We start from the raw sequence: 24,810 nt of genomic DNA, 5'->3' as shown, positions 1-24,810 counted from the left end.
AAAAGATGAACGAAAATCAGAAAGTCAAAACAGTCAGTCTGTATTGTGTTATGGTCTGGGTCCTTGGCTAATCATGGAAGGGCATCAGGTTCATTTCGTCTTAATGTCCAAGATTTGCACTTGGTCCCAAAACTCTTAATAATCTGTTAATGCAGCAGTGAATGAGATGACTTCAGGATGGCATTAAACTAAGTTATTCTAAAGGAAATGATGGCAGGAACAATGGGCATGAACAATGTTTCCAGTGCAAACACAATGACTCCAGATATGATTAACGCCCGCACACAATCGATACAGACCTCTATCTCACTCTCACAGAATAGAAAGCAGGGATCACACTATAAACAGGGCTAAACTGAGATCCTGTCTAACTGCTCAGGTGAACACTGAGGATCCCATGTTGTGAAGTTTCCTGGCCAAAATGTTTCTGATAAAATTGGTCTGTCACTTCATGGTTGATTGTGAGTCGCCGCTTAGGGCAAATTGCCCGCCACTGTTTGCCTACTAAATGCAGTTTTATAGACACTTTGTCAAATGCAAGGATTGCTCAACTCATTCCAAGACAATGGTTTCTCTACTCTCGATGTTAATCCTACCACTAATTCTGTTGCTCAATTCTAAAATCAAGTATAGAGATTTGGGGCAGTTTAGGGTTAACATTGCCCATTTGGGCAGGAAATCCTTTATATAAGGAAGCACTTCACTTCACCACTGACCAGTGCTCAGAGATAGCGGAGTTGTTTCAATCAGTTTCAATGCTGAGAAGTGTCCTGTGAGGAGAAATTACACCTGGGTCTAAGACTTATTATTAATATTAATAATAATATTCCTTGCATTTGTTATAGCGCATATCACGTCTTCGATATGTCTCAAAGCGCTTCACAGAATATACTGTAAAGTGAATTGACTGTGTATTTTGTGGGTGAAATTTACTCTATTTATGCAGCATTTGAGAACATCCAGAATTTAGCAAATTCCTAAATGCAGCCTGATTTCTCGCCGATTTTCTCCAAGTTTCTTTCAGAACTACAGAAAACCGACTTCAAGGCTAACACTGAATTCAACAGTTTGCCAAATTCTGGACTGTCTGAAATGGTAAGAAAATAGAGCAAATCAACACCCAGATGGGATTTCTCCCCATGCAGATCGCAACTCACACAGCGAGTCTGGTGTTCAACTCTAGTGGAACTAATTCTGGCAACATTCTTATTGCATTAATCGAGACACAACAGTGCTTCTCACCAGTAAGTAAAAGCATTCTGTATGTAAGAGCCCCAGGTGTCAACCTGGCTCAGTTGGTAGCATTCTCACCTGAGTCGGCAGGTTATGGGTTCAGCCTCCACATTAGGATTTTGAGCTCATACCGTGGCCTACCACTCCAGTGCAGTGCTGGAGGGTGTACTGCTTTGCTGGAGGTGTCGTCCTTCAGATGTGATGTTAAACCCTATCTGCTTGTTTAGGGGATGTTAAAGATTCCTGTAGCACTATTTGTAAATAGAAAGGAGTTTCTCCCAGTGTGTCCTGGGCAACAATGCTCAGGATAAAATTGGTCCTTCACTTCAAGGCTGTTTGTGGGACATTATTGGGGACAAATTGGCTTCCACATTTTCCTATAAAATATACGGTCACTTCACTTTACAGTAAAATGCTGCGCAGGGCATTCAGATGTTTCATCGATTAGAAAAGGCATTAAATCAAATGCAAGGATTTTTAGTATTTCTTGGTTCTTTGTGTTATCTTGCAAATTAGGCATAGTAAATTATTTAGTGCACAGAAAATAGAAACAACAATGACTACTTGCATTTATATACAGTAGCAGGGTCAGGCGCTGAGCAAGGGATTAGGGGGAGGTGACGATAGACATGGTCAAAGAGCTAGGTTTCAATGTGGGATTTGAAGACAGATGGAGAGGAGGGCAAGGGATCGAGGCAATGAATTCCAGATATTAGAAGAGATGGTGACATAGAGGTGGTGGTGGACACACAATAAACCCAAATTAGCTGAACGGAGGGGGTGAGCAGTGGAGTGGGTTAGGAGACGATTAGGGAGATAATAATAATAATAATAATCCTTTAATTTGAAATAGCACCTTATCACATCATTGAGACATCTCAAAGCACAGTGTGTAAAGTGGGTTGACCACGTACTTGTGGGCAAAACACAGCAGCCAATTGCACACAGCAGTGTCCCACAAACAGTCATGGATTGAGTAACTCCTTTCTCTTTTCGAGATAGGAAGACGCTAGGGATGAAGAGAAATCACTCTTCGCTAAATATGAATCCATTGTTTTAAAAAAAACTCCACAAATGTTTCATCCATTAAGTTACAAGTTTAATCCACCATTTTTCATCATGTGAAGCCATGCTGCATCTGAGATGCAAGTGGTTTTGCATTTGACATAGATTGCACAGGTCAGGGAAAGCAAGTGCTCCAGGGGGGAGACACACGGAGTCACGCAATTATGTTCCCGTTCAGCACAGGTCTAAGAAAAGAAAAGATTCATTGATCATTTTGTTTTTTTGGGGGGGAAAAAAAAGTTTCCTAACATTATTTTGATTGTTACTTCCACAATCGTGGAACACAGAGAGCACAACAAGATTCAAATTGATAAGTGCCACAGGGCTTTGTGAATTCACCCACCCAATTTTGCTGTGTGCACAGAGCAACAACACAATTAATTTGACACGCAGGCCAGAAGCAGTGTGAGGCGGGTGGCTTAAATGATAAACCTGTTTTTTTTTCTTTTGAAGGTAATTAAAGCTATTCTACACGTGGAATTACATATCCATGAAGTTCTCGTACGATATTTGGTGATATTGAACTTAATTGGAACATTGTCCCATGTGAAATTGCTCAGACAAATCCATTCTTTACACTGAGAGAATCCTAAGCAGTGCTGTGTATGCTAACCCTCTTGTTGACTGTGTGCGTGTAACCTTATTACTTGGTGGTGTCAGTTCTGTGCAGTATCTGTTTATGGCAGATAGACGAGCACACGGCAATATAGACAGGCGCAGACCAAATTAGACAAACACGCATCAACGTAGACAGGTATACGTGAACATAGACAAACATACGCCGACATAGACAAACACACGACAATGTAGATAAGCACACGCTTATATAATAGTAATAATAATAATCCATGCATTTGATATAGCTTGATCACATCATTACGACATCTCAAAGCGCTTCACAGAATATACTGTAAAGTGAATTGACTGTATATTTTATGGGCGAAACGCGGCAGCCAATCGCATACAGCAGTATCCCACAAACTCAAACACATGCCTACGTTCCCTGATGAGAAAGGCACACAATATCGATTGCAAGGATTATTATTGTTGTTTTATTAGAAGCATTTCCAAAAAGAAGATGAACCATGAGGGACACAATTATAATAAGCTACAGTCAGGCTTGTTTATGCCAGACATTCATTTATTTATAATATCAGACGGAAGGCCAGCCAGGACAGATCGTCCTCTATTCAAAAAACTTCCAAAAATAAAAAGAGGAAAGTTACTTTTCTTCTCTGTGTGCGATTGCCCCAAGAAAGCCAGAGGAGGCCATTTTACAATGTCACTTTGTCATCAGTTTTGCCCACAAAATGTGCAGTCATTATTATTCTTATCAACAACGTGATTGCAATAATAAACAGGAATAAACTTCACAAGTGGCAACGTAATCCCAGGCGTTATAGTGGGCAAATGAAGGAGCCGTTTAAGTGTCAGCCTGGCTCAGTCAGTAGCACTCTCGCCTCTGAGTCACACCTATCCCTCCACTCCCTCCTCGAGCCCCTGCAGTCTGGTTTTCGCCCTGTCCACAGCACAAAGGCAAAGTCAAAGTCACAAACAACATCCTCTCTATCTGTGATCAGGGCTCCCACTGCCTCCTCATGCCATCCTTCTCCACCATCTCTCCTCCCTCATCCACCTTAGTGGGACTGCACTCGCATGCTTCGAGTCCTACTTAACCAAACGCCTTAGTTTCATCTCAGCAAATGGTTTCTCCCCCCGCCCACAACTAGTTACCTGAGGGCTCCATCCTTGGCCCTCTTCTTAATCTTATCTATATGCTACCTCTGGGCGATGTCACCCACAGACACAGGATAAACTTCCATGTGTATGCGGATGACACACGAGTCTACTTTGCCTCCTCCAGTACCAACTCCAGGTCTACCGCTGTTCTATCAGCTTGTCTGGCAGACATCAGGGCCTGGAAGAGTACAAACTTCCTGCAGCTGAATGTGGACAAGACGGAACCCATACTCCTTGGATCCCGTCAACATATTCAACCCTGTGGATCTAACCTCCTAAACCTCCCTGGGCTCTCCCTCAGACTCACCAAACTAGTGCGCAATCTAGGCATCCGGTTTGACCCCCAGCTGTCCTTCCTCTCCCACATCCGGTTCCTGACAAGGACCGCCTCCTTCCACATCCGCCACATTGCCCGCCTCCGACTGTACCTTACCCCAAATGCAGCAAAAAAACCCTTGTGCATGCGTTTGTCACCTCCGGCTTGGATTACTCCAACGCACTCCTCGACGATCTCCCCAGCTTCACTATTCAAAAGATCCAGCTCATTCAGAACTCTGCCGCCTACGTACTGACCCGGACCAAACTCCATCCTCACATCTCACAAGTTCTGGCCAGACTCCACTGGCTCCCCATCACCGAACAGATCAACTTCAAGATCCTCACACTTGTGTTCAAATCCCTTCACTCTCTGGCACCTCCCTACCTCTCCAACCTCCTCAATCCCCAATCCACCACCCGGCACCTCCACTCGACTGGCACCAGCCTCCTGCTCGTCCCTCGCACCCTCCTCCCCACCATCAGAGGCCGCGCTTTCAGCCACTATGCCCCAAAACTGTGGAACACTCTCCCTCAATCCCTCCGCCCCCTCTCTCCCCTCTTTTAAGCCCTCCCTGAAAACCTTCCTCTTCAACCATGTTTACAGCCACCTCCCCTCCCCGCCATGGCTCAGAGTCAGGTTCCGCCACTGTTAAGCGCTCTGAGGCGCTACCCTGCATGGAGGATGCTATATAAGTGCAAGTTGTTGTTGTTGAGTCAGAAGGTTGTGGGGAAGCCCCATGGTGGGATTTTGAAATCACATTCTAGGCTGATGCTCCAGTGCAGTGATGGGGTGTCCTGCATTGTTGGGACGTCCTTAAAAATCCTACGGCACTACTTCAAAAGAGAACTTCAAAAGAAAACAATCCTAGATTTGATGAGCTTTCCACATGCACATGCACATCTCTACAGATGAGAAGCTCATTACAAAATCCAATCTCACCAGACCCTTGAATGTTCCTTTCCATCTCGGCTTCTCATCCCCTCAGCCCACCCACCATTCTGCATCGAGCCAGGTTGGAGGAGATTAAAACTGATGAGCAAGGTAATCAGAGCCGTTATTTCAGCCTGAATTACCTTAAAAAATTGGCGTATCCGCCTGAGCTTTCTCTATAGCTATCACGCTCCCTTTCTATGAATCACTTTCCTCATATAGATCCTGAGCTGAAAACAAATGCCCTTGTGGAGGGGACAGCTTATTACTGTGACCGTACCACAACTGAATATTCACAAGTGAATCTGAAATGAAAGTACGTGCGCGGGATGAGAGGACACAATGGAATCCCCAATTCTGAGCAGAATAGAGGTCGCTGTATCCCTCTGCCTCAACTCTTCTCTTATCTGTCTTTAAATCTCATTGTAAAACCAATCGTGCCGACATTCACCGCCCCCTTTTCTCTTGCTCGGAATCCTACTGTGAAGCGCTCCAAAATGTTACAACCTCCACTGATAGCAAGGATGGCTGCTGGCATCCAACATGAAATCCAGCCCAGAGCCCCTCCGACTCACTCCTTTCTGACTCGTTCCCAACCCCCACCCCCTTCCCTCGCTTTCAGGGACTTCTTTTCATCTTTTCCCCCAATCCCTTTCCCCCACCCAACACCCATTCCTTTCAGTTCTCATCCCCCGGCTTGGACGCCCATCGGCTGTGTAAAATTCTTTGAGATATCCTCTCGACATGAAAGGCACTATGACAAATCTAAGCAATATTATTACTTATTAGCTATTAATTAGGTGCCAGGAGGACATCTCTTAGCACTTCACAGGTTATACTGTAAAGTGTAGTGAGCATTGAGTTCAAAGTCCTGATGAGGGGCTCAATAATAATAATAATCCTTGCATTTGATATAGCGCCTTATCATGTCTTCGAGACGTCTCAAAACGCTTCACAGAACATATGTAAAGTGAATTGCCTGTATATTTTGTGGGCGAAACACACAACCTTCTGACTCAGAGGCGAGCATGCTACCATCTGAGCAAGGCTGATACACATTGTAGCATATTGCCTGCTATCGTATTTACTGTGATAGCGCCCACTGGGTTCAAGCTGTGCGGAACTTGAAGTGTCTGGTCGTAGATGCTTATCGAGGTAGTAAAAGCCTGCCCTAGTTTTACATACAGTTCATATATACACATGTATATTATATATATATAAATAATTCCAATCCAGTTTCCACCTTCTGTTCCATTTCAAAGCCAAACTTTTTTTATAAAAAGAAGTAAGCCCTTTCTCCCACTCCTGTCATTAATATTACCCCTTGGAGAATTTCTTTGCCCAAACATCTGTAGCTGTGGACTCTCAAGGCATTTATTTTATCCCTCATTTGCAACATCTACCGCATGTGTCATGTTCGCATTCCATTTGATGGCAAGCCTGCGAGTTAAGATTCGCGTTCTCTCTCTCTCTCGCCCTTCTCTCTTTCTCACATCCGCCTGTTAAGCTGAAAGGAAGCCAGAAAGAAGTTGCCTTGAAATATTCCCTTTGATTGTCGGAGCCTCCACATACCAGCAGCTGCTCTCCGCTGGTGTTAATCGAATGCACGACCCTGTTTGAAAGCCGGCTGTACCAGGGTGGGGTGGTTTACTCTGAATGGGTCCTGCCACCTTGCCTACAATACAGACCCACACCCCACAGAGGACAGATCTGACCCTCTATCAGTCAATATGGGGGCGAAGGCGGTAAGGGGGTGGGAGGGAAGGGGGGGTTGGGGGCTGAGGATGGGAGGCCTCCCATCAAGGATTCTTACAAGTCACGGCCAAACCGTTTTGATTAAATATTTATCCGAGAGCAGTTTGTGTGGCATTTTCAATTTGCTGTTCGTTCAACCAGCAAAGGTTAGTGCTGTCAAGTGCGGCGTGGGGGAGGGGTGTTCTCTTCACGGTGCTACCATGCTCGAGATCCCGCTCATTCCTACTTGTGTCACAGTTGAACAGTGGAGTCTTGGTTAGAGAGGACTCTGGTTCGATTCCCAGGCAGAGCGAAACCTTAGGCAAGTTTCCTTACTCCACCCACCAGCCTCTGCTTACGTAGCAGTAAGTGGGAACTTGGTTGTTAGTCGATTGGCGGATCGTTTTCCGAGGTAATAACCTCTTCNAAAAAAAATAATAATAATTTGGTCACTCAGTCCACGACTGCTTGTGGGACACTGCTGTGTGCAATTGGCTGCCAGGAATCGCCCACAAAATACTCAGTCAATTTAGTTTGTAGACGTCTCAAAGACGTGATAGGGCCCTGTACCAAATGCAAGGATTATTATTCATGTCAGGAGGAACGTCTGAAAGTACTTCACGGGATATACTGTAAATCGTATTGATTGTGTATTTTATAGACTAGGATGACTGTATTCTGCAGACCAAATCCAGAGACATATATTAAAAATTGAACTCACCACAATTCCTGATGCTGTCAGTACTGGAGAAGCTTGTGGGATTAATAGCTGTGTTTCTCTGAGGAATATATCTGGTTTAGAATTCTATTGTTCTTGCTCAGTTTGTTGCTGAACTCAAGACAGGGCACATTTGGCCACAGGGACACAATACTTCATGAGGGGATTGTTTCCGGAAATCTGGGACATGTGGTCACCCTATTGTAGAGGAACATGACAGATAATTTGCGCACAGCAATATCCCATAAACAGCCATCAGGTTTTCATTTGGGGGTTCATTGGCCAAATAGGGTAATTTATCGTCCATCTGAATAGGCAGCCGAGACCTCAGTTTAATGTTCCATCAGAGGACAGCACTTCTGACAATGGAGCAACCCCTTCCCCCCAGCACTGCATTGGAGTGTCAGCATGGACCACATGAGTACAAAGTCCCAACGTGGGGCTAGAAAAATACAGCACTCTGACAAATTAGCTGCTCAATTGGAGAAAATGTATTGGCATCAGGAGGCGATGTGGGCTGAGGGAGGGAGGAGGAAAAGATCAGCTAGGGATTGTTTGCTGGTTAGTCAGGATTTTGGCTGTCAGACTGCTCTGTGGCAACATTCACGCAGGAGGATCATTGCTTGTGATTTTGCTGCATGGCTGCAGGTTTACATTGTCAACAGTTCATAACCAGCAAATTCCAGTGTATTGTGTAAAGCATTCTGCTGTCACTGATGGATAGACAACCAATGTAAGAATGTCATCCAAAGAAAGCTTGCGAGCTATAGGTAATTCAACAATTCTTTTATTAGCAGACTGTACGCACAAAACAGAGTGGAATTAGCAGTGCCTGCATTGCATGTGTAATGTTAAAGGGCGAGGCAGCCCCAATTTTTTTTTGCTCAGTCGGGTGTCTGACACTTGCGGAAACCCATCACCATGCATAGGAGAATCCAAACCAAACTGAGATTTCCAGGCATCCCACCTACACGTGGTAATTCCAGAGATAGATTGTTGGAATGGAATGTGCACTCTCTCCCTGGAGGGACGCCTCCCGCTTACCTGATTCCGATTGGCAAGAGCCAAGGTTTGGGGACGCCAGATTGTGCGCTGGAGTACTCCTGGTGTCTAACCAGCTAAAATCACAGAGCTTGCCATTTGATAGCACAGCCTCAGTGTTGTAATGGATAGAGCTGCATCTTATGAGCTGGGAATTCATTGGTTCGCATCCAGATTCGTCCTGAGGTTTCTGGTGTTATCTGGAGCTATATGAGTCTGGCTTTCCCAGGGCAGGGAGGGGAAAACCAGATTGGTTCTACTCATACTCCCTCTACAGCACCCTGTACTGGTTGTGTATGCATGTGGCAGCTGGGTGGGGGGAAGTCAGGCTCAGCTGTATTGCCCTCTACAATCGAATGGTCTGCCAATGCTTACTGCCAAGACTCACACCATCAACAATGGTCAGTTGGGCAGTTTTCTGACATGCAGCTGTTGTCTATGGAACTGCATCCCAGCAAGAGGAAGTTATATCAGGAGCAGAGAGGTAAATGTCAGTGAGGAGAAAATAAGAAAGAAAATGGGTACCACGCTAAATTTTAATACAGGGAAGTTGTCTGTAATATTCTCATGGTCAGGTCCATACTTGAGCTCTCTCTAGGATGGTAGCCTAATAACCATTTGCTACGTATTTTAAGAAGAAATGAAAAAGTTAAGAGACACGCATGTGGAAGGTCATGAAATAATAATAAAATAATAATACTTATATTTGGTATAGCGCCTTTCATAGAACCATAAAATCATAGATTCTTACAGCACAGCGGGAAGCCATTCGGTCTATCATGCCTGTGCCGGCCATTTGAAAGAGCTATACAACTTGTCCCAGTCCGCTGCTCTTACCCCATAGCCCTGCATTTTTTTTTCCTTTTCAAGTAAATATACAATTCTCTTTTGAAACCTACTATTGAATCTGCTTCCACTACCCTTTCAAGCAGTGCATTCCAGACTGTAACAACTCTCTGGGTACAAAAAGATTATCCTTGTCTCCTCTCTGGTTCTTTTGGCAATTATCTTAAATCTGTGACCTCTGGTTGTTGCCTTCCACATCCCTCGCTCACCTTTCCCCCCAACCCCACCAACCACCGGCATCACCATCAACAACAAAAACCCAGCAACAAAAAGAATCGCTTTGTAGAGTATTTGATGGTCTTGTCTATAGACATCCCTATAAACTTCAGTTCACCTCCTGACTTGTAGCTCTTCTTTGAAGGAGTTAATCAAAGTATTACCTGCCTTTGCTGACAATCTATCCACCCAGTGCCTGCAACGTGAGAAAAGACAATTGTTGTAACCTTTTGTCTCCTCTGTGCGTTGTTAATTTTAAGTCTGTGTTTTCCAGCCATAAGAGTTCTGTCAAAGACCTGCCTTCCATCAATGTCACCTGTAGCTCTTTCTTTTACTTGGGATCTTGTCTTTCATCTCTCTTCTTGCCAGTGAAAACAAGTTTTCTTTTGTGCACACGCAGTAAAATCCTACGAAGCACTTTGAGATGTCTCTTCAATGTGATAAGACACCATATCAAATGCAAGGATTATGATGTATTGGAACTTCATCCCACAGTCCCTTCACCTCGTTCACTCCCTTACCTCTTTCAAAGCCCGACTCAAGACCCAATTCTACCGCGCCTTTGGTCACCCTCCTGCCCCTACTCTTTCTGCCCTCCACCCCTCCTGATCCCAACCGCCAACGAGGGGCCAAATCCCTGACTTTCTAGCGCTTTGGGAGGTACTTCTGATCTGAAAGGCGCTGTACAAATGTAATTGTTATTGTTGTATGAATCATTGTTTAAAGCCCTCTGTTTACTGACTCATTGACCAGAGGAACCCTCTATTACCATCCACCCTATCAGAGCCCTTCATAACTTTGCAGCCACCCCCCCCCCCCCATGTTTTCACTCCATGACGCAACCCTCCATGGCATGAGCTGTTCCATATATTATGTTCTTCCCTCATTGGTTACCAACTAAATCGTTCCTTTCCTCTCTCTCGTTGGAGGGACTCAAGAAGCTCAAACAGGTGAGGCAACTGTCCTGCTCGGAGTCAGGTGTCTCACAAGGCAGGAGCAGATTCTGGCTCAGGCTTGGCCAGAGTGGAGCCACCTAGGAGCAGGCAGCTCCCTGGCACGGATGCTGCCAGTTACTGAGCCCTCACTGAGCGGCTCTGGTGCACTGGCTGCCAGAGAAACCTCCGAAAGCCAAGAGGCCACAGAGGCTTTTAAACAAGGACCATCTGGTGCTGATGATTGGAACATCTGTAGCTTTAGTTGCTGTCGGTGCCAGGTCTTCTGGTTCCTCCTGCAGTGCAGTGCAGATGCCATGCCAAGACAATAGTGAAGGTGTTCTGAAAGGATGGGATCAGATGAGCCGAAGGGCCGTCTTCAACCAAACTAATCGTGTGATCTAGTGAAACACAGCTTGTGAGGAGAGGTGCTGGTGGTAGGTGAGGGGAGGAGAAACAACAACGACTACCACAAATTACATTTGTATAGGGCCTTTCACATGGGGACAATCAGGGATTTGGACCCGAGCTGGGGTTTGAGATCAGGAGGGGTGGAGGGCAGGGAGGGTGGGGGTATGAGGATGACTGAAGGCGTAGTCGTAGAGGAGGGTCTTGAGATGGGCCTTGAAGGAGAAAAGAGAGGGGACGAGGCAAAGGCAGTGTGGGATGGAGTTCCAAAAGGATGAGAAAAATGACTTGCACGCACTTCAAAAAAACAATACATTTTGTAAGCGTATAATTCACCCACTTCCCACCCCTCCACCCCCCCGAACCCCACCAAAAAACAAATAATGGAAGTATAGCCAGCTCTATAGATCAAGCTGACAGTTCTCTGCTTCTCTTTGAGCATGTCGTAACCACGGGAACGGTGTTATCCGTGCCAATCACTCACACTGCGTTTCGGCCACAAAGGAATAGTGAGGGATCTGTCCTCCCTTTCAGAGCCTGGAGCCAGCGCTAATCTGTCTGCAAGATTTTCCTGTACAGTATTTTGATCCCTGCGTACATTATGTATTGCAGTCGTTTGATTTCGTTGACGACATTTCCTTGTTTTATTTGTAATGTTTTAAGACTGTGTTTTTCCCTCCCTCTCTCCCTCTCTCTCTATCACCCCAATCCCTCTCCTCCCCACTCCCCGCCTGCGATGTACAAAAGGTCTCCTTTGAAAACTGGCTTTGAGCTAAATGAGCTTCATCTCCGCAGCAGTACAGTTCTGAATAAATAAATAAATAAATACATGATGTGTTTTGCCGGAGAGCGGTGTTTCCCTAATGGAAAGAACAACATCCGTCTGAATCCAAACATTAGCATCCAAGCAGGAGGATTTTAAGGAGGCTTTTGTCCCTGTTCAATGTAATTAGTCAGGTTTGAAAACTCCAGTGGAAATGCGAGCGAGGCTGTGAGCCTTTCCAGCTCTTTTGTCTCTGCTACCTGCAGCACTGCCCTGCGATCATTTTGTACAGAGCACAACTAAAGGGGGCTGTTTGTAAAACATTGCTGTGCGCAAATTGGCTGCCGGGTTCGCCTAACAAATGCACAGCCCAAAACTGTAAACTCCAGCGAAGACGTTTTGAGACTCCTCCTGACATGAAAGGCATTATATCAACTGCAAGGATTATTAATACTATTATTTATTATGATTGGTTTCATTTGTGCAAGGGTATGCAATACAGAAGGGGGTGGCAGTATGTTCATGCTGTGCTTTTACCTCCAATGTATATCATAAATCTTCATTATTTTCTCTGCAATGCAATCTTTTCTGTGGCACTATTATCATAGGATCATAGAATATTACAGCACAGAAGGAGGCCATTCGGCCCATCATGCCTGTGCCGGCTCTTTGGAAGAGCTACTCAATCAGTCCCACTATCCCGCTGTTTCCCCGAATCCTTGCAAATTTTCTTCAAGTACCTATCCGATTCTCTTTTGAAAGTTGTCCGCCCATCTCTGCCAATACCTCTCCCCAAAAGCCGCTGAAACTCTGGTCCATGCCTTTGTCACCTCCCGGCTGGACTATTCAAACGCCCTCCTCGCCGGTCTCCCATCCACTACCATCCATAAAATCCAACTCATTCAGAACTCTGCCGCCCGCATTCTCACCCGGACGAAACTCCGCTCCCCGATTACCCCAGTCCTTGCCAGACTGCACTGGCTGCCTATCCCAGAGAGGATCGATTTCAAGATCCTCACCCTTGTATTCAAATCCCTGAACTCCTCTGCACCCCCCTACTTCTCTGACCTCTCTACTCAAAACAGTACCCATTGCCTTTGTTCCTCCGGGTCTGGCCTCCTCCTCGACCCCTGAGTCCTCCTCTCCACCCTCAGCGGCCGTGCCTTCAGCCGTCCGGCGTGGAGGGCGCTATATAAATCCAATTTGTTGTGTTGTTGTTGTTATTGAATCTATTCAGAAAGCAAAGGGAGTTTCACCTGGTGTCCTGGCCAACAATTTGCTCTCCCACCCCACCCCCACCCCCGATAAAAATAATTGTTCATTTATTTCATGACTGCTTGCGGGATATTTCTGTGGGCAAGTTAGCTGCCGTGCTCACCTACAAAATACAGTCACTAAACTTTATTAAAAATCTCTGGAGCACTTTGGGATGTGATCAGGTGTAAATGCAAGAAGCAAGAATTGTTATTATTGTTTTCAAAATAGGCTGAGCTATTCCTTGTGGTTTAGAAGGAAAAATGCTTTGGTTGATTTCTTGTCCTCTGCAAGGTGAGAGATCTCATTGCTGGGAAATTTAATCTTTTCCCATTTCTTACGCTCATTGAGATGAGATTTTTGGTTCATGTGCTATTGATATCAAAAGGGCCAGAACAGACATCAGCCGTCTGTCCAACACCCAACGCTGTTCCAAATAGTGATACCAGAGACGTCCAGCTCACAAACTATGACCTTTGACTGCTCATTAGTCTTTAGGTAATAGCTCCCTCAGTCCATGGCAATATCCTTAATATCACATCGACCACAAATTCAACCTTACTGCAGGGTTGGGTTCTGGATTGCACTCTATCCTTATGGAATAGTACCTCACTGCACAGCAGGTCAGGACAAAGTATGACAACGTTTGACTGATATGGAGAAGGCCATTGTCTGCTAGGTTGGGTTCAGAGAATCTCTATATGAAGGAGGGGAAGGGATTTTAAACAGACCTATTCAAGTCTAAAATACCATATGAAGGTATTGACTCTATTGAATCTCCACAGTTAATTTGTGCTCGTAATATTGGTTACATTTTGCACAGATCATCTGGAGGCTGATCTGAACCCTCTGCTTTCTCTACAATCTCCCTCATTTTGATAGACTAGGTCTTGGTCCTTTCACCTCTGGGAACTATCTTAGTACCATAACAAGGCAAGCACATGAGCTTGTCATTTCCTCCATGACAGCTTTCAAGTGTCCTAATTGAAGTGTGTTTGGACAGACACTTGACTGTGACGTCTCCCAGTCTGTAGCATGAACCCATCAATCGAATATACCTCAGAAGGAAATAGGCAATGGGGGGGAATGGACGTCTCCTCTAAGGGGAAGATTGATGCAGGTGCAGACTTTACCAGAGATGACTTGACACTTGACACTTCACTTCACGGCAGGATGGATCCACAGCCCTGAATTACTTGACATTGACCCCAAGTCCCAAGGTCTCAGTCGGCGCTCTGAGGCTCAGGCCAGAAGCTCTTCCAATGGGAGAACAGCCTGCACTTGTACAGCGCTTTTCACATTGCATGAATAAATATCTCAAAGCACTTCCCAGGGACAGTGGGGAGCTCCGAGCAGGAAGGAATGAAGACAACAACAACAGCAACCACAAAATTGTATTGATTAGAGTGATTAGATTAGAGTCCTGTAGCTCAATGGTTAGAGCACTCGCCTCGCAAGTGAGAGACCTGGGTTCAATTCCCGGCAGGGCAAAACCTTGGGCAAGCTTCCTTACTCCACACGCATAATAATATTCCTTATTAAATCCTCTAATAATTCGTTATCAAAAAATAATAAAATTGGTCACTTCAATCTACGACGCAATTGGCTGCCGTGTTTCACCCACAAAGTACACAGTTATTTTTGTGTATTAGTTGTATATATTCTGTGAAGCACTTTGAGACATTTCTATGACGTGATAAGGCGCTATATCAAATGCAAGATTTGTTATTATTAAAACAGCCTTCTTTGTTGCATAGTTCTTTATGGGCCCTTGTACATGCAAATCGGGTACTGTGTTTGCCTATAAAATTCACAGTGATGACAGTTTACAGTAAATCCTGTCAAGCGCTTTGAGGCATCCTCCCAACGTGATAAGGCATTGTATCAAACTCAGAGACTTATTAAGTTGGTTGCTGCGTTGCCCGGTTATCGCAGTCACTAGACATGACAGCAATTTACCTTTCAGATGAGATGTATTGAAGTTAAAGAAGCTAAACCAAATGCAAGGGTTATTATTATTGTTGTGCCCGTTGCACTGAGCTCCCCAGTGTAAACGGGATTAATGTTCCCAGCTGTAGAGGAGAAGAATGTTGTTTTACACTACTCCGCCAACACTCACCGTGACAAGTGAAAATGCACAGCGAGGGAATCGCACGAAACTGAAGCACAAAACAAAACCACAAATTGAGCGGAAATGAGTAAGTGGCTCATTAGAAAGACCGCGACGCAGTTTAGCTGCATGGATCACGTTGCCAGTGCCAAAGAAAAATCAAGCTGCCTTCTCCCTGGGTTTACTCAGGCCATAGAAACGGCAAACACTCTGCACATTATTGTGCTGCCTTTCCAGCAGACACTCTGCTCTCGTATTTGTCTTGAGGTCGACCTTTCACCTCAACGCCAGGACTTCCTGTGTAATCCAGGCTAATTTATATTAACTGTCAATCTGGCTCAGTGGGTAGCAACACCAACAACAACAGCGATTTATATTTATATAGCGCCTTTCACGTTAGGAGGACGTCCCAAGGCGCTGGAAAGTCAAGGATTTGGACCCGAGCTGGGGTTTGGGATCAGGATGGGTGGAGGGTAGGGAAGGTGGTGTAAGATGGTGACCAAAGGCACGGTTGAAGAGGAGAGTCATGAGACGAGGCTAAGCATTCTCACTTCTAAGTCAGAAGGTTGTGAGTTCAGGCTCCAAGTCGAACCTTGGAATGTACTGACAAGCCTGTTCCTCCAGAGCAGTGCTGGGGGTACAAGGCATTTTCAGTGCTGCCTTCTTCTGATGAGACGTTAAACCAAGGTTGTTTCTTCCTGTTCAGGTGGATGTTAAAGATCCCATGGCGCTATTTGAAAAGAGAAGGGAATTTTTTTCCTGTATCCTGGCCAACAATCCCCCAAATAAAATTTGTCATTCACTTAATTGTTGTGTGACATTGACTGTTGTGTTTGTCTACAAATACATAGTCATTACATATTACAGTGAATCCCGTGAATCCTATCCCCTGGCTAGGATACCGGGCACCCTTCCCTTTTTCAATAGTGCTGTAGGACCTTTAACGTCCACCTGAACAGACAGATGGAGCTGGATATCTTATCTGAAGGATGGCACCTTCAACAATCAAGCTCTCCCACAGCACTATACTGGAATCTCAGCGTAGACTTTAAGATTAAAGTCCCAACATAGGTGTGAACCCACAACCTGCTGACTAAGAGGGAAGGGTGCTACCAACTGAGCCAAGCTGACACCCTGTAGTAAACCACCTGAGACAATTCTATCTTACTGTCCCAAAACCTCTCGAACCACAGGTTGAAATGATCACAGAGATATTATATGACAAAGGCACTTCAAGCCAATCGAAAATCCATCCTTTGGATGAGATGTTAAACCGAGATCCTGTCTGCCAGTTTGGGTGGATGACCCCCACCCTTCCAGAACACCCACGCTAGTGTCATTTTATAAGACCCATAGCAGCATTGAGTATTTCTTAAATAAGTCCAGTGTCCTGGCCCCAACCATCCTACCTGTTAACCCAGTGCTGGTCATTAATTCCAGCGCCTTGAGACGTCTTCCCGATATGAAAGGCGCTATACAAATGTAATCTTGTTGTTATTGTTGTTGTTGTTAATTTAGCCTTGTATACTCGATACTGTCTCTCCCTCCCCTCCCCCATCCCACACAGTTTAATTCAAGTTAGCTCCACAGTATGTGCACATCGTGCATTACCACTGATGCTGGGCAAATATATTTATTATGCTTTTTAATAGCAATTATTGCCTTATACTTTGCACAATTTCTAAGACCCTAAGTCAAAAGAGCTGTAATATTTTCTATGTAAATGTGGAGCACTCAGGCTTGTAATTAGATTGGTGTAAAGTTCTTATGAATCACGTTTAAAAAAAAATCCCTAAGAGTCATTGGGGAGAATGTTGTAATTCTTTTTTCATTTTGCTTTTCTATTAATTGAACTACAGCAATGTTGATAGAAACTGTCAGGCTTACTGAGTACATTAGAATACACTTGACAGATGTTTAGTTGTTCTGTGAGAATTAACAGGAAGTAGTTGACGGCTGTCAGAACCCTGCCCGGGAATCAGCTTAACTCACACACTGCCAGCGGATCGACAAAAATTCCTAAATTCCTGTCTCACTGGGGCCGACTGGCTCGGTGTGTCACCCTGGAACAGTCGACAGCACTCTCCGGCTCTATCATTAACACTTTCGCCCACGACATGAACAGTCAATTCACTTTACAGTATATTTTGTGAAGCGCTTTAAAACGTCTCAAAGACGTGATAAGGCGCTCTATCAAATGCAAGGATTATTATTATTATTATGGAGTCAGAAGGTTGTGGGTCCCACACTGGTACAAAGAACTCACAGTCTCGGCTGACGCTCATGTTTTGGGGAACGCTGAATTGTCGGAGGTGCCGGCCTGAGGTCGAGACGTTGAGATCTCTCACGTTAAGTTAACCTGATCAGATGTTTGATGGGCTACTTTGTGGATTTCTAGTGGATTTTTTGAGCTGCTTGCTTGAGACAGAAGATGTGGAGTCCTGTAGCTCAGTGGTTAGAGCACTCACCTCGCAAGCGAGAGACCTGGGATCGATTCCCGGCAGGGCGAAGTGTTGGGCAAGTTTCCTTACTCCACACGCTCCTATTTACCTCGCAGTAATTAGGAACCCAGTTATTAGTCGATTGGTGGATCACTTTCCGGGGGTAATAATTCCTTCAAAAAAAATAATAATAATTTGGTCACTCAATCCACGACTGTTTGTGGGGCACTGCTGCATGCAATTGACTGCAGCGTTTTACCCACACAATATACAGTCATATCACTTTGCAATGTATTCTGTGAAGCACCTTGAGACGTCTCGAAGATGTGGTAAGGCGCCATATCAAATGCATTATAAAATATTAGCAAATTATTATAAAATAATAACATTATTTGATTTGAATTGTAAGGAAAGGGTTAATTTAAAAAAATTTAATTGTTTTCGATTCGGCGATGTTGCACTTTGCATTAGAAGTCGCCCTACATCTAAAGCATGCATTTAAAGGCAATTATCTCTTTCTCCTGGTGTTATTGATCTCAAAACCCCATTACAAACAGCCAGGTACAATGACCTGGAAATCGACAGTTATTATTACTGTCTCAGAGTAATTATTCGCGAGTTCAGATAAAGGTCGGTTACATTATTGCGACAAAAAAATGAGAGGAAATGGAAACGTTATCATTGCAGTTACCAAACCAGTGGTTACCACGTTTCGCCCACAGAATATACGTCAGTCCAGTTTACAGTATATCCTGTGAAGCGCTTTAAGACGTCTCGATGATGTGATAAAGCGCTATGTCAAAATCAAATGCAAGGAGTATTATTATTATTACTGAACCGAACCGAAGGAAGGAACATTAGAATCCAAGCGAGTTACATTACGACACATTTAGTTGGTGAACACAAAGGCGGGCAGAAGTAATGACAACTTTTCAACTTACTGTGATGTGAAATTAGCGTTGTGAAAAGTCACTTTAACCTGCAGTGAAACCGCTCCAGGCATTACAGGAACGTACAGAGTAACAGACCAACACGGACAGTAACGTGGTCCTCAGAGGCAGAGCTGGTCTCCAGAGGCTTGAAGCCACTCTGCTTTCATGAGACTAAGAACTTACCTGTTGGACTGACAATTAGAGGAGAGAGGGATAGGCAAGCTTGAGCGGCTCCGAATAAAATGACGTTAGCGACCAACCGGTCTAAGCAAACCGGCTTCCAGAGAAAAAAAGATCATCTGCACAAAGCCATAGACTGCGTTTATTTATTTTGGCCAATTGACAACATAGCCGGTCAATTCACTTTACACATATCCTGTGGAAGCCCTTTGAGACGTCTCGACAATGTAATAAGGTCCTGTATCAAATGCAAGGATTATGATTATTATTATTATTTCTCTGTCTGTAACTTACAGATGGAGTTTTGGAGCAGGATAACCTGCGTTTCACACAGCGCTTCTTTTCGCTTTGTTCCGTGAATTTAACAGTCTTCTTGGGCCAGCCTGGATTTCCTCTGTGCTCACTGTCTTTGTACTTCACACCGGTACACACAAACTGCCTCCCCCCCAGTTAATTATTTAAACAATTCCCACACACACACAGACACAAAAACAATCTGTGCAGGTAAACTGACAGCTCGAGGCATTACCATTTGTGTGTTGCCGAAGCTATGGGATAATTCACCTGAAAAGGGACCTCGTGCTCAGCACTTTCATCCCAGGCGGCATGAATCACCCAACTGCAGGAGCTCACTTACCCCCACTCCCCTTCTCCGCCTCCTCCTTCCTCCCTCCCTCCCTCCTCCCTCCCTTCTCCTCCTCAATCGCTCACTGAGAAGTGGGGAGGGCGAGAGAGTCTCCTCTCACTCTAACCCATTGCCACCTGTGTGGGGTGCAAGCAGCTGGAAGAATAATCCTTGCATTTGATACAGCGCCTTATCATGTCGTCGAGACGTCTCAAAGGATATACTGTAAAGTAGTTGAGGAGAGAGGGATAGGATGGGGGGACTGGGATGGTTGGGGCAGCAGTGTTTGAGACGGTAGCTTTCCTCAATCCCTCCGCCTTGCCCCCTCCTTAACCATCTTCAAATCACACCTGAAGACCTTCGTCTTTGATTGGGCCTACGGTCACCTCCGGCTCTGACTCGGCTCTGTGGGCGGAATGGAGAGGAGGGAAGGGATTTTGGTGAACGCGGTAAAAAAAAGATTGGAACAAACCTGTCTGAACGCTGACTGGAAGCAGCAGAGAGCGAGCACGTGTTGAAAAATGACTCAATCCATTCCCACAAGCTACTCGTGTATTGCAGTCGGGCTGCTCTTAAAGGAGCCGGGCAGTTTGGGCTGAAAGCCCTGGGTCTCGCCCTCTGAGACGCCAATGGTGCAACCGGCCGGTGAGATTGTTTCCCGTAGTCGTTTGGCCAGGAAAGGGCGGAGCGTTTCAACAACAATAACAACAACATCAGCACAAATCATATTTATATAGCGCCTTTCAAGTCAGGAGGATATCCAAGGTGTTGGACTGTCAAGAGTTTGCACCCGAGCTGGGAGTTGTATTCAGGAGGGGTTGGGGCCAAGGGGCTGGGGGGGAGAGGATGATCGAAGGCACGGTCAAAGAGGAAGGTCTTGAGACGGAACTTGAAAGAGACGAGGGAAGGCTCCTTCGCCAGAACCAAGGCTTGGGGACCTCAGAGTGTGCGTTGGGGTAACTGCTGGAGTTTAACCAGCTAAAACCACATAGCTTGCCTTTGGAAGCTCTGTCTGCAAGCTTGGGCTTTGTTAAAGGTACAGGACCCTAGATATCTTCTGGGAGATTATTCCACTCAGCACTTCACATAGCAAGGTTGTAGCTGTGAGCTTAACACTTAACACTTAACACTTCTTTCACACACAACTGCACACATATATACACATGGACACACGTAAGTACACACAAATACACAAATATATACCCAAGCGGATATACACGGGATATTTTACCAGCTCACGCTTCAATTAAATTCAATTCTGAAGAAAGGAAAACTTGCATTTATATACCGCGCCCTTCATGTGGTATAGCATCTTAGAGCACTTATCAGTTGCGTAGTTTAATGCCGAGCCGGGGAGAAAAGGGAGGTGATCACAAGCGCAGTTGAAGAGGAAAAGCCTCAGGTGTTTTCTGAGGAAGTGCTTTCAGCTGCAAAATTCCTATTATGTAAATTGTTTTTATTTGCCCATTAATTCCATTCCCTCTTTGCAATATAAATTACACTAAGTCACATCTGGAATGAGCTGTACAGCTGCTGAGATCAGCAATAGTTTCCTCTTCTTCAGTCTTCTTACCGAACGTAGAGAGGAACATTCCAGCAGGAGAGTCCGAGGTAGGAACACAAGAGGTTCTATGCCTGACCCTCCTGTATCAATATAGCAGCTGTAACACCAGAAAGGTGAGAAAGAGTTAGGAAAAGCCATGTATCATCCTGGCTCAGTTGGTAGAACTCTTTCATCTGAGTCAGGAAGTTGTGGGTTCAAGTCCCATATCAAGACTTTGAACACACATGCACTTGACTGTGTATTTTGAGGATGAAATGGGGCAGCCAGTTGCACACAGCAATTGTCCCACAAACAGCCAAGGATTGAGTAGAGGGAGTTTCTCCCAGTGTCCTGGCCAACAATCCCCCAGATAAAAATGGTCCTTCGCTCCATGGCTGTGTGTGGGACCTTCCTGTGCTCAAATCGACTGCTGTGTTTACCTGCAAAATACTGTTTTTGCAGGCAAACACATCTAACAGTAAATCCCGCAAAGTGTTGTGAGACGTCCTCCTGATGTGAAGGGCGCTGTATCAATTCCAAGGATAATTATTATCATAAAAAGGCACTGGGAATTGTTTCTCAAATGATTTAATTTTTTTTCCACCTCCTTCCTTGAAAATAATAACTGTGCTCGTGGGGTTCTTCGGGTCAGGAAACACGATTGATGGTTGCGTGCCGCCAGTGAGTAAGTTTTCACTTTATAAATAATATTCCCACCCACACTCCCATCCACTGGTTCTCAAGCCTGTCCAGGACCCTTGAGACCTGCCAATGCACTGCGTAAAACAGCGCTGCCACAGTGACACCTGCTGGCCAGACTCAAGCACTGCAACACAAAGCAGTTTGATAGGGAGGAGAGAGGATACACTGAGAAGGCGATTTGGGGGAAGAGAGTTCCAGAGACAAGAGAATAGGAGCTCACCCATCAATGGTGTAACACGAGGATGAGAGAGTAGCGGCCCACACGTAGGGGAGCATCCCAGAGTGCTTGACGGTGGCGGAGCACAACGCCGAGCTGGGGGGAGGGAGGGCGGGCGGGAGGTGACCGCAGGCACAGTCGAATAGGAAAGTCTTCAGGCGCGACCTGAAATGGGGAAGAAAGGCGCAGGGATAGAGGAAGGGTGTTCCAGAGTTTCGGGGCATAGTGGCTGAAAGCGCAGCCAGCAATGGTGGAATGGAAGCTTCCAGTGGGTCTTGAACCTACGTATCACCGCCCCCACCCCTTGAGGCCAGAGTTCTTGAGTTCTTCCGACTGAACCACAGAGTCAGGTTGACATTCTTACATTATTTACATCCTGTTACGAAGCTTTGAGTCGAGAGGCGTTTGGAATATTAATTGCCATCCCCTGAAGTCATCTTGTCTGAACAGAATCACTAGGGAAGGACTGTAGCGTCTGTGGGAGAAAAATGTATTTATTTTTAAACTAACAAGTTGATATTGATACACATATATTTTGATTACATCTCGGATGCAAAACTAGTAACATGTTAATGTTTTTCAATCAGAAGTTCTTGTTTGGTGAGCGTTTCTGACATTTGACTGACATTTGGGTGCAAACGAGCTATTTGCTTAACTGGAATTAATCAAATAAATTAGCACTTTTTTTTAATTGAGACACAAATTTAATGCAATTAAGAAATTATTCTAATGATAATGAGTAGGAAATGATTTTACACATTAAAAAATACTTTACTGCAGGATATGCAAAATGAAAGAGCATCAATTGTTGGGAGTAATGTTTGCAGAAACACATTTAAATGCCCTGTGTGGCGCAGTATATGGAGACACTGAATGAATGATAGAAAGAGAGAGAGAGGGTGAAAGAGAGAGAGAGAGAAAAAGAAAGAAAGAAAGAAAGAAAGAAAGAAAGAAAGAAAGAAAGAAAGAAAGAAAGAAAGAAAGAAAGAAAGAAAGAAAGAAAGAAAGAAAGAAAGAAAGAAAGAAAGAAAGAAAGAAAGAAAGAAAGAAAGAAAAGGTAATCAACTGCTTGTACAGGTAATCAGGAAGGATGGTTGAGGCCAGGATGCTGGAATTTCCATGTGTAGATGGGATGCATGGAAATCTCAGTTTGGTTTGGATACTGTGAAGCTCGGTGCTGGGTGTCGGCAGGTGTCAGACACCCGGGTGACCAAAAAAAAACTAATTTAAGAAACAGCAATCCTTTGAAATGTACGTTTTGATATTGGGATGGATCAGATGGACTGGGCCAGTCTGTCCTGATCCTGTGCCTTCCCGATGCTCTGCTACACTGCAAATGGAAGACAGGAAGAGGGCGGAGCAGTAGGTAGCGGTGTGCAGTGTGTTGCTGACCATGTTACGCTGCTGCATGACAACCCGCGTTGACGTTTCTCTCTCTGCCTTCCAGGGGGCTTCCTCCAGCCTCGTGGTAAAATTTGCGGACACCGATAAGGAGCGTACGATGCGTCGCATGCAGCAGATGGCAGGACAGATGGGGATGTTCAACCCGATGGCCATCCAGTTCGGCGCGTACGGTGCTTATGCCCAAGCGGTAAGTGGCTCCTTTATTCCACCGCGCGTGGAAACAAAGCACCGACTGACTCACCATGACCAGTCACGCCCGGAACATTAGCCTAACTAACCATTGGCTTTCAGGGGCTTATCAACAAGCTGTGCATTTCCAACACAGAGAGACAGGCAGAGCGAATGCATGTTAGGGAAAGATTCCAGCTGGGTCTAGATTTACTCTATTTACATAGCATTTCACACTGTAATGTGTAGAGATGGTGTATTTTGTGGACGAAATGAAGTAGCTCAATATCTAGGTGGAATTTCTCCCTGTGTATGTGTGAGTGTGTATGTTATTCAGGTATCCAGCATCGTTTTATGGGCTTGCAGACAAATTCTCGTCCCATGCTTTAAAGTACTGCATTTGCTTGCCTCGTCGGTCATTTTTTCCAGTACTGAGTGGAGTGAATTGGAATAGGGGAGAGATTTAATGGTTCCAGTAAAGTATTACTAATGTGCCAACCTACCATTATCATAGCATTTTTTATTTCCCCCCAATGTTAAACATTTCAGTCAAGAGCGATTAACTCGCTACTCACCACTGCGAGCTATTAATAACAATAATCTTTGGCTTGCAAACACAGAAGGCCAAGTGGTTGAAAGGAACATTGTCATGGTGGCAATATTGCCTCTGCAAAGCGCTTTGTAGAATGGGGCCTTAATAGATGTGGTAATAATGCTGAACAATGATTGTGGAGTCCTGGAGCATAGTGGTTAGCATGCTCGCCTAGTAAGTGAGAGGTTCTTGGTTCGATGCCTGGGCAGGGGGAAACCTTAGGCAAGTTTCCTTACTCCACACGCCTCTGTTTACTTAGCACCTCAGTCTTGAAATTGTGAATGGATCCAGCATTCACAGCCTTTTGTTCCAGATTTCCACTGCCCTTTGTCTGAAAAAGTGCCTCCTAATTTCACTCCTGAATGGCCTGGCACTAATTTCAAGATTATGTCCTCTTTGTTCTGGATTTCTCCACCAGATTAAATAGTTTCTCTGTATTTACCCTATCAGATCCCTTTATCATGTTCAACACATCAACGTTGTTGTTGTCTGAAAGTGTTGATTTCTGTCCGAACACTGCGGTCAGTTTTCTGTAGGCCTTCAAACAAAATTTACAGTAAAAAAACAGCCTCGCAATTGAGACTCCATTTAACACTTTTCCAAATTCTGCACGTTCTGAAATGCTAAGAAAATAGGATAAATTTAATCAACTAAAATGTTAGCCGTCGTCACATTTAACCTACTGAAAAGATTGACA

General features: G+C 44.9%; 1 protein-coding gene across 1 annotated transcript in view; it reads left to right on the top strand.

The window, feature by feature from the left end:
- The window catches only part of celf4 (CUGBP, Elav-like family member 4), a 536,216-nt gene that overhangs the window by 439,798 nt on the left and 71,608 nt on the right, over positions 1–24,810 (top strand). Inside the window, exon 6 of the mRNA XM_042335783.1 lies at positions 23,397–23,540. Within this exon, the coding sequence (XP_042191717.1) occupies positions 23,397–23,540 (144 nt within the window). The remainder of the gene's footprint in view (positions 1–23,396; positions 23,541–24,810) is intronic.

Source organism: Callorhinchus milii, unplaced genomic scaffold (assembly GCF_018977255.1).
Source record: "Callorhinchus milii isolate IMCB2004 unplaced genomic scaffold, IMCB_Cmil_1.0 Scaffold1, whole genome shotgun sequence".
NCBI classification, from domain to species: Eukaryota; Metazoa; Chordata; class Chondrichthyes; order Chimaeriformes; family Callorhinchidae; genus Callorhinchus; species Callorhinchus milii.
Note: the sequence above shows the minus strand (reverse complement) of the source record. Positions and strands in the feature narration are given on the sequence as shown.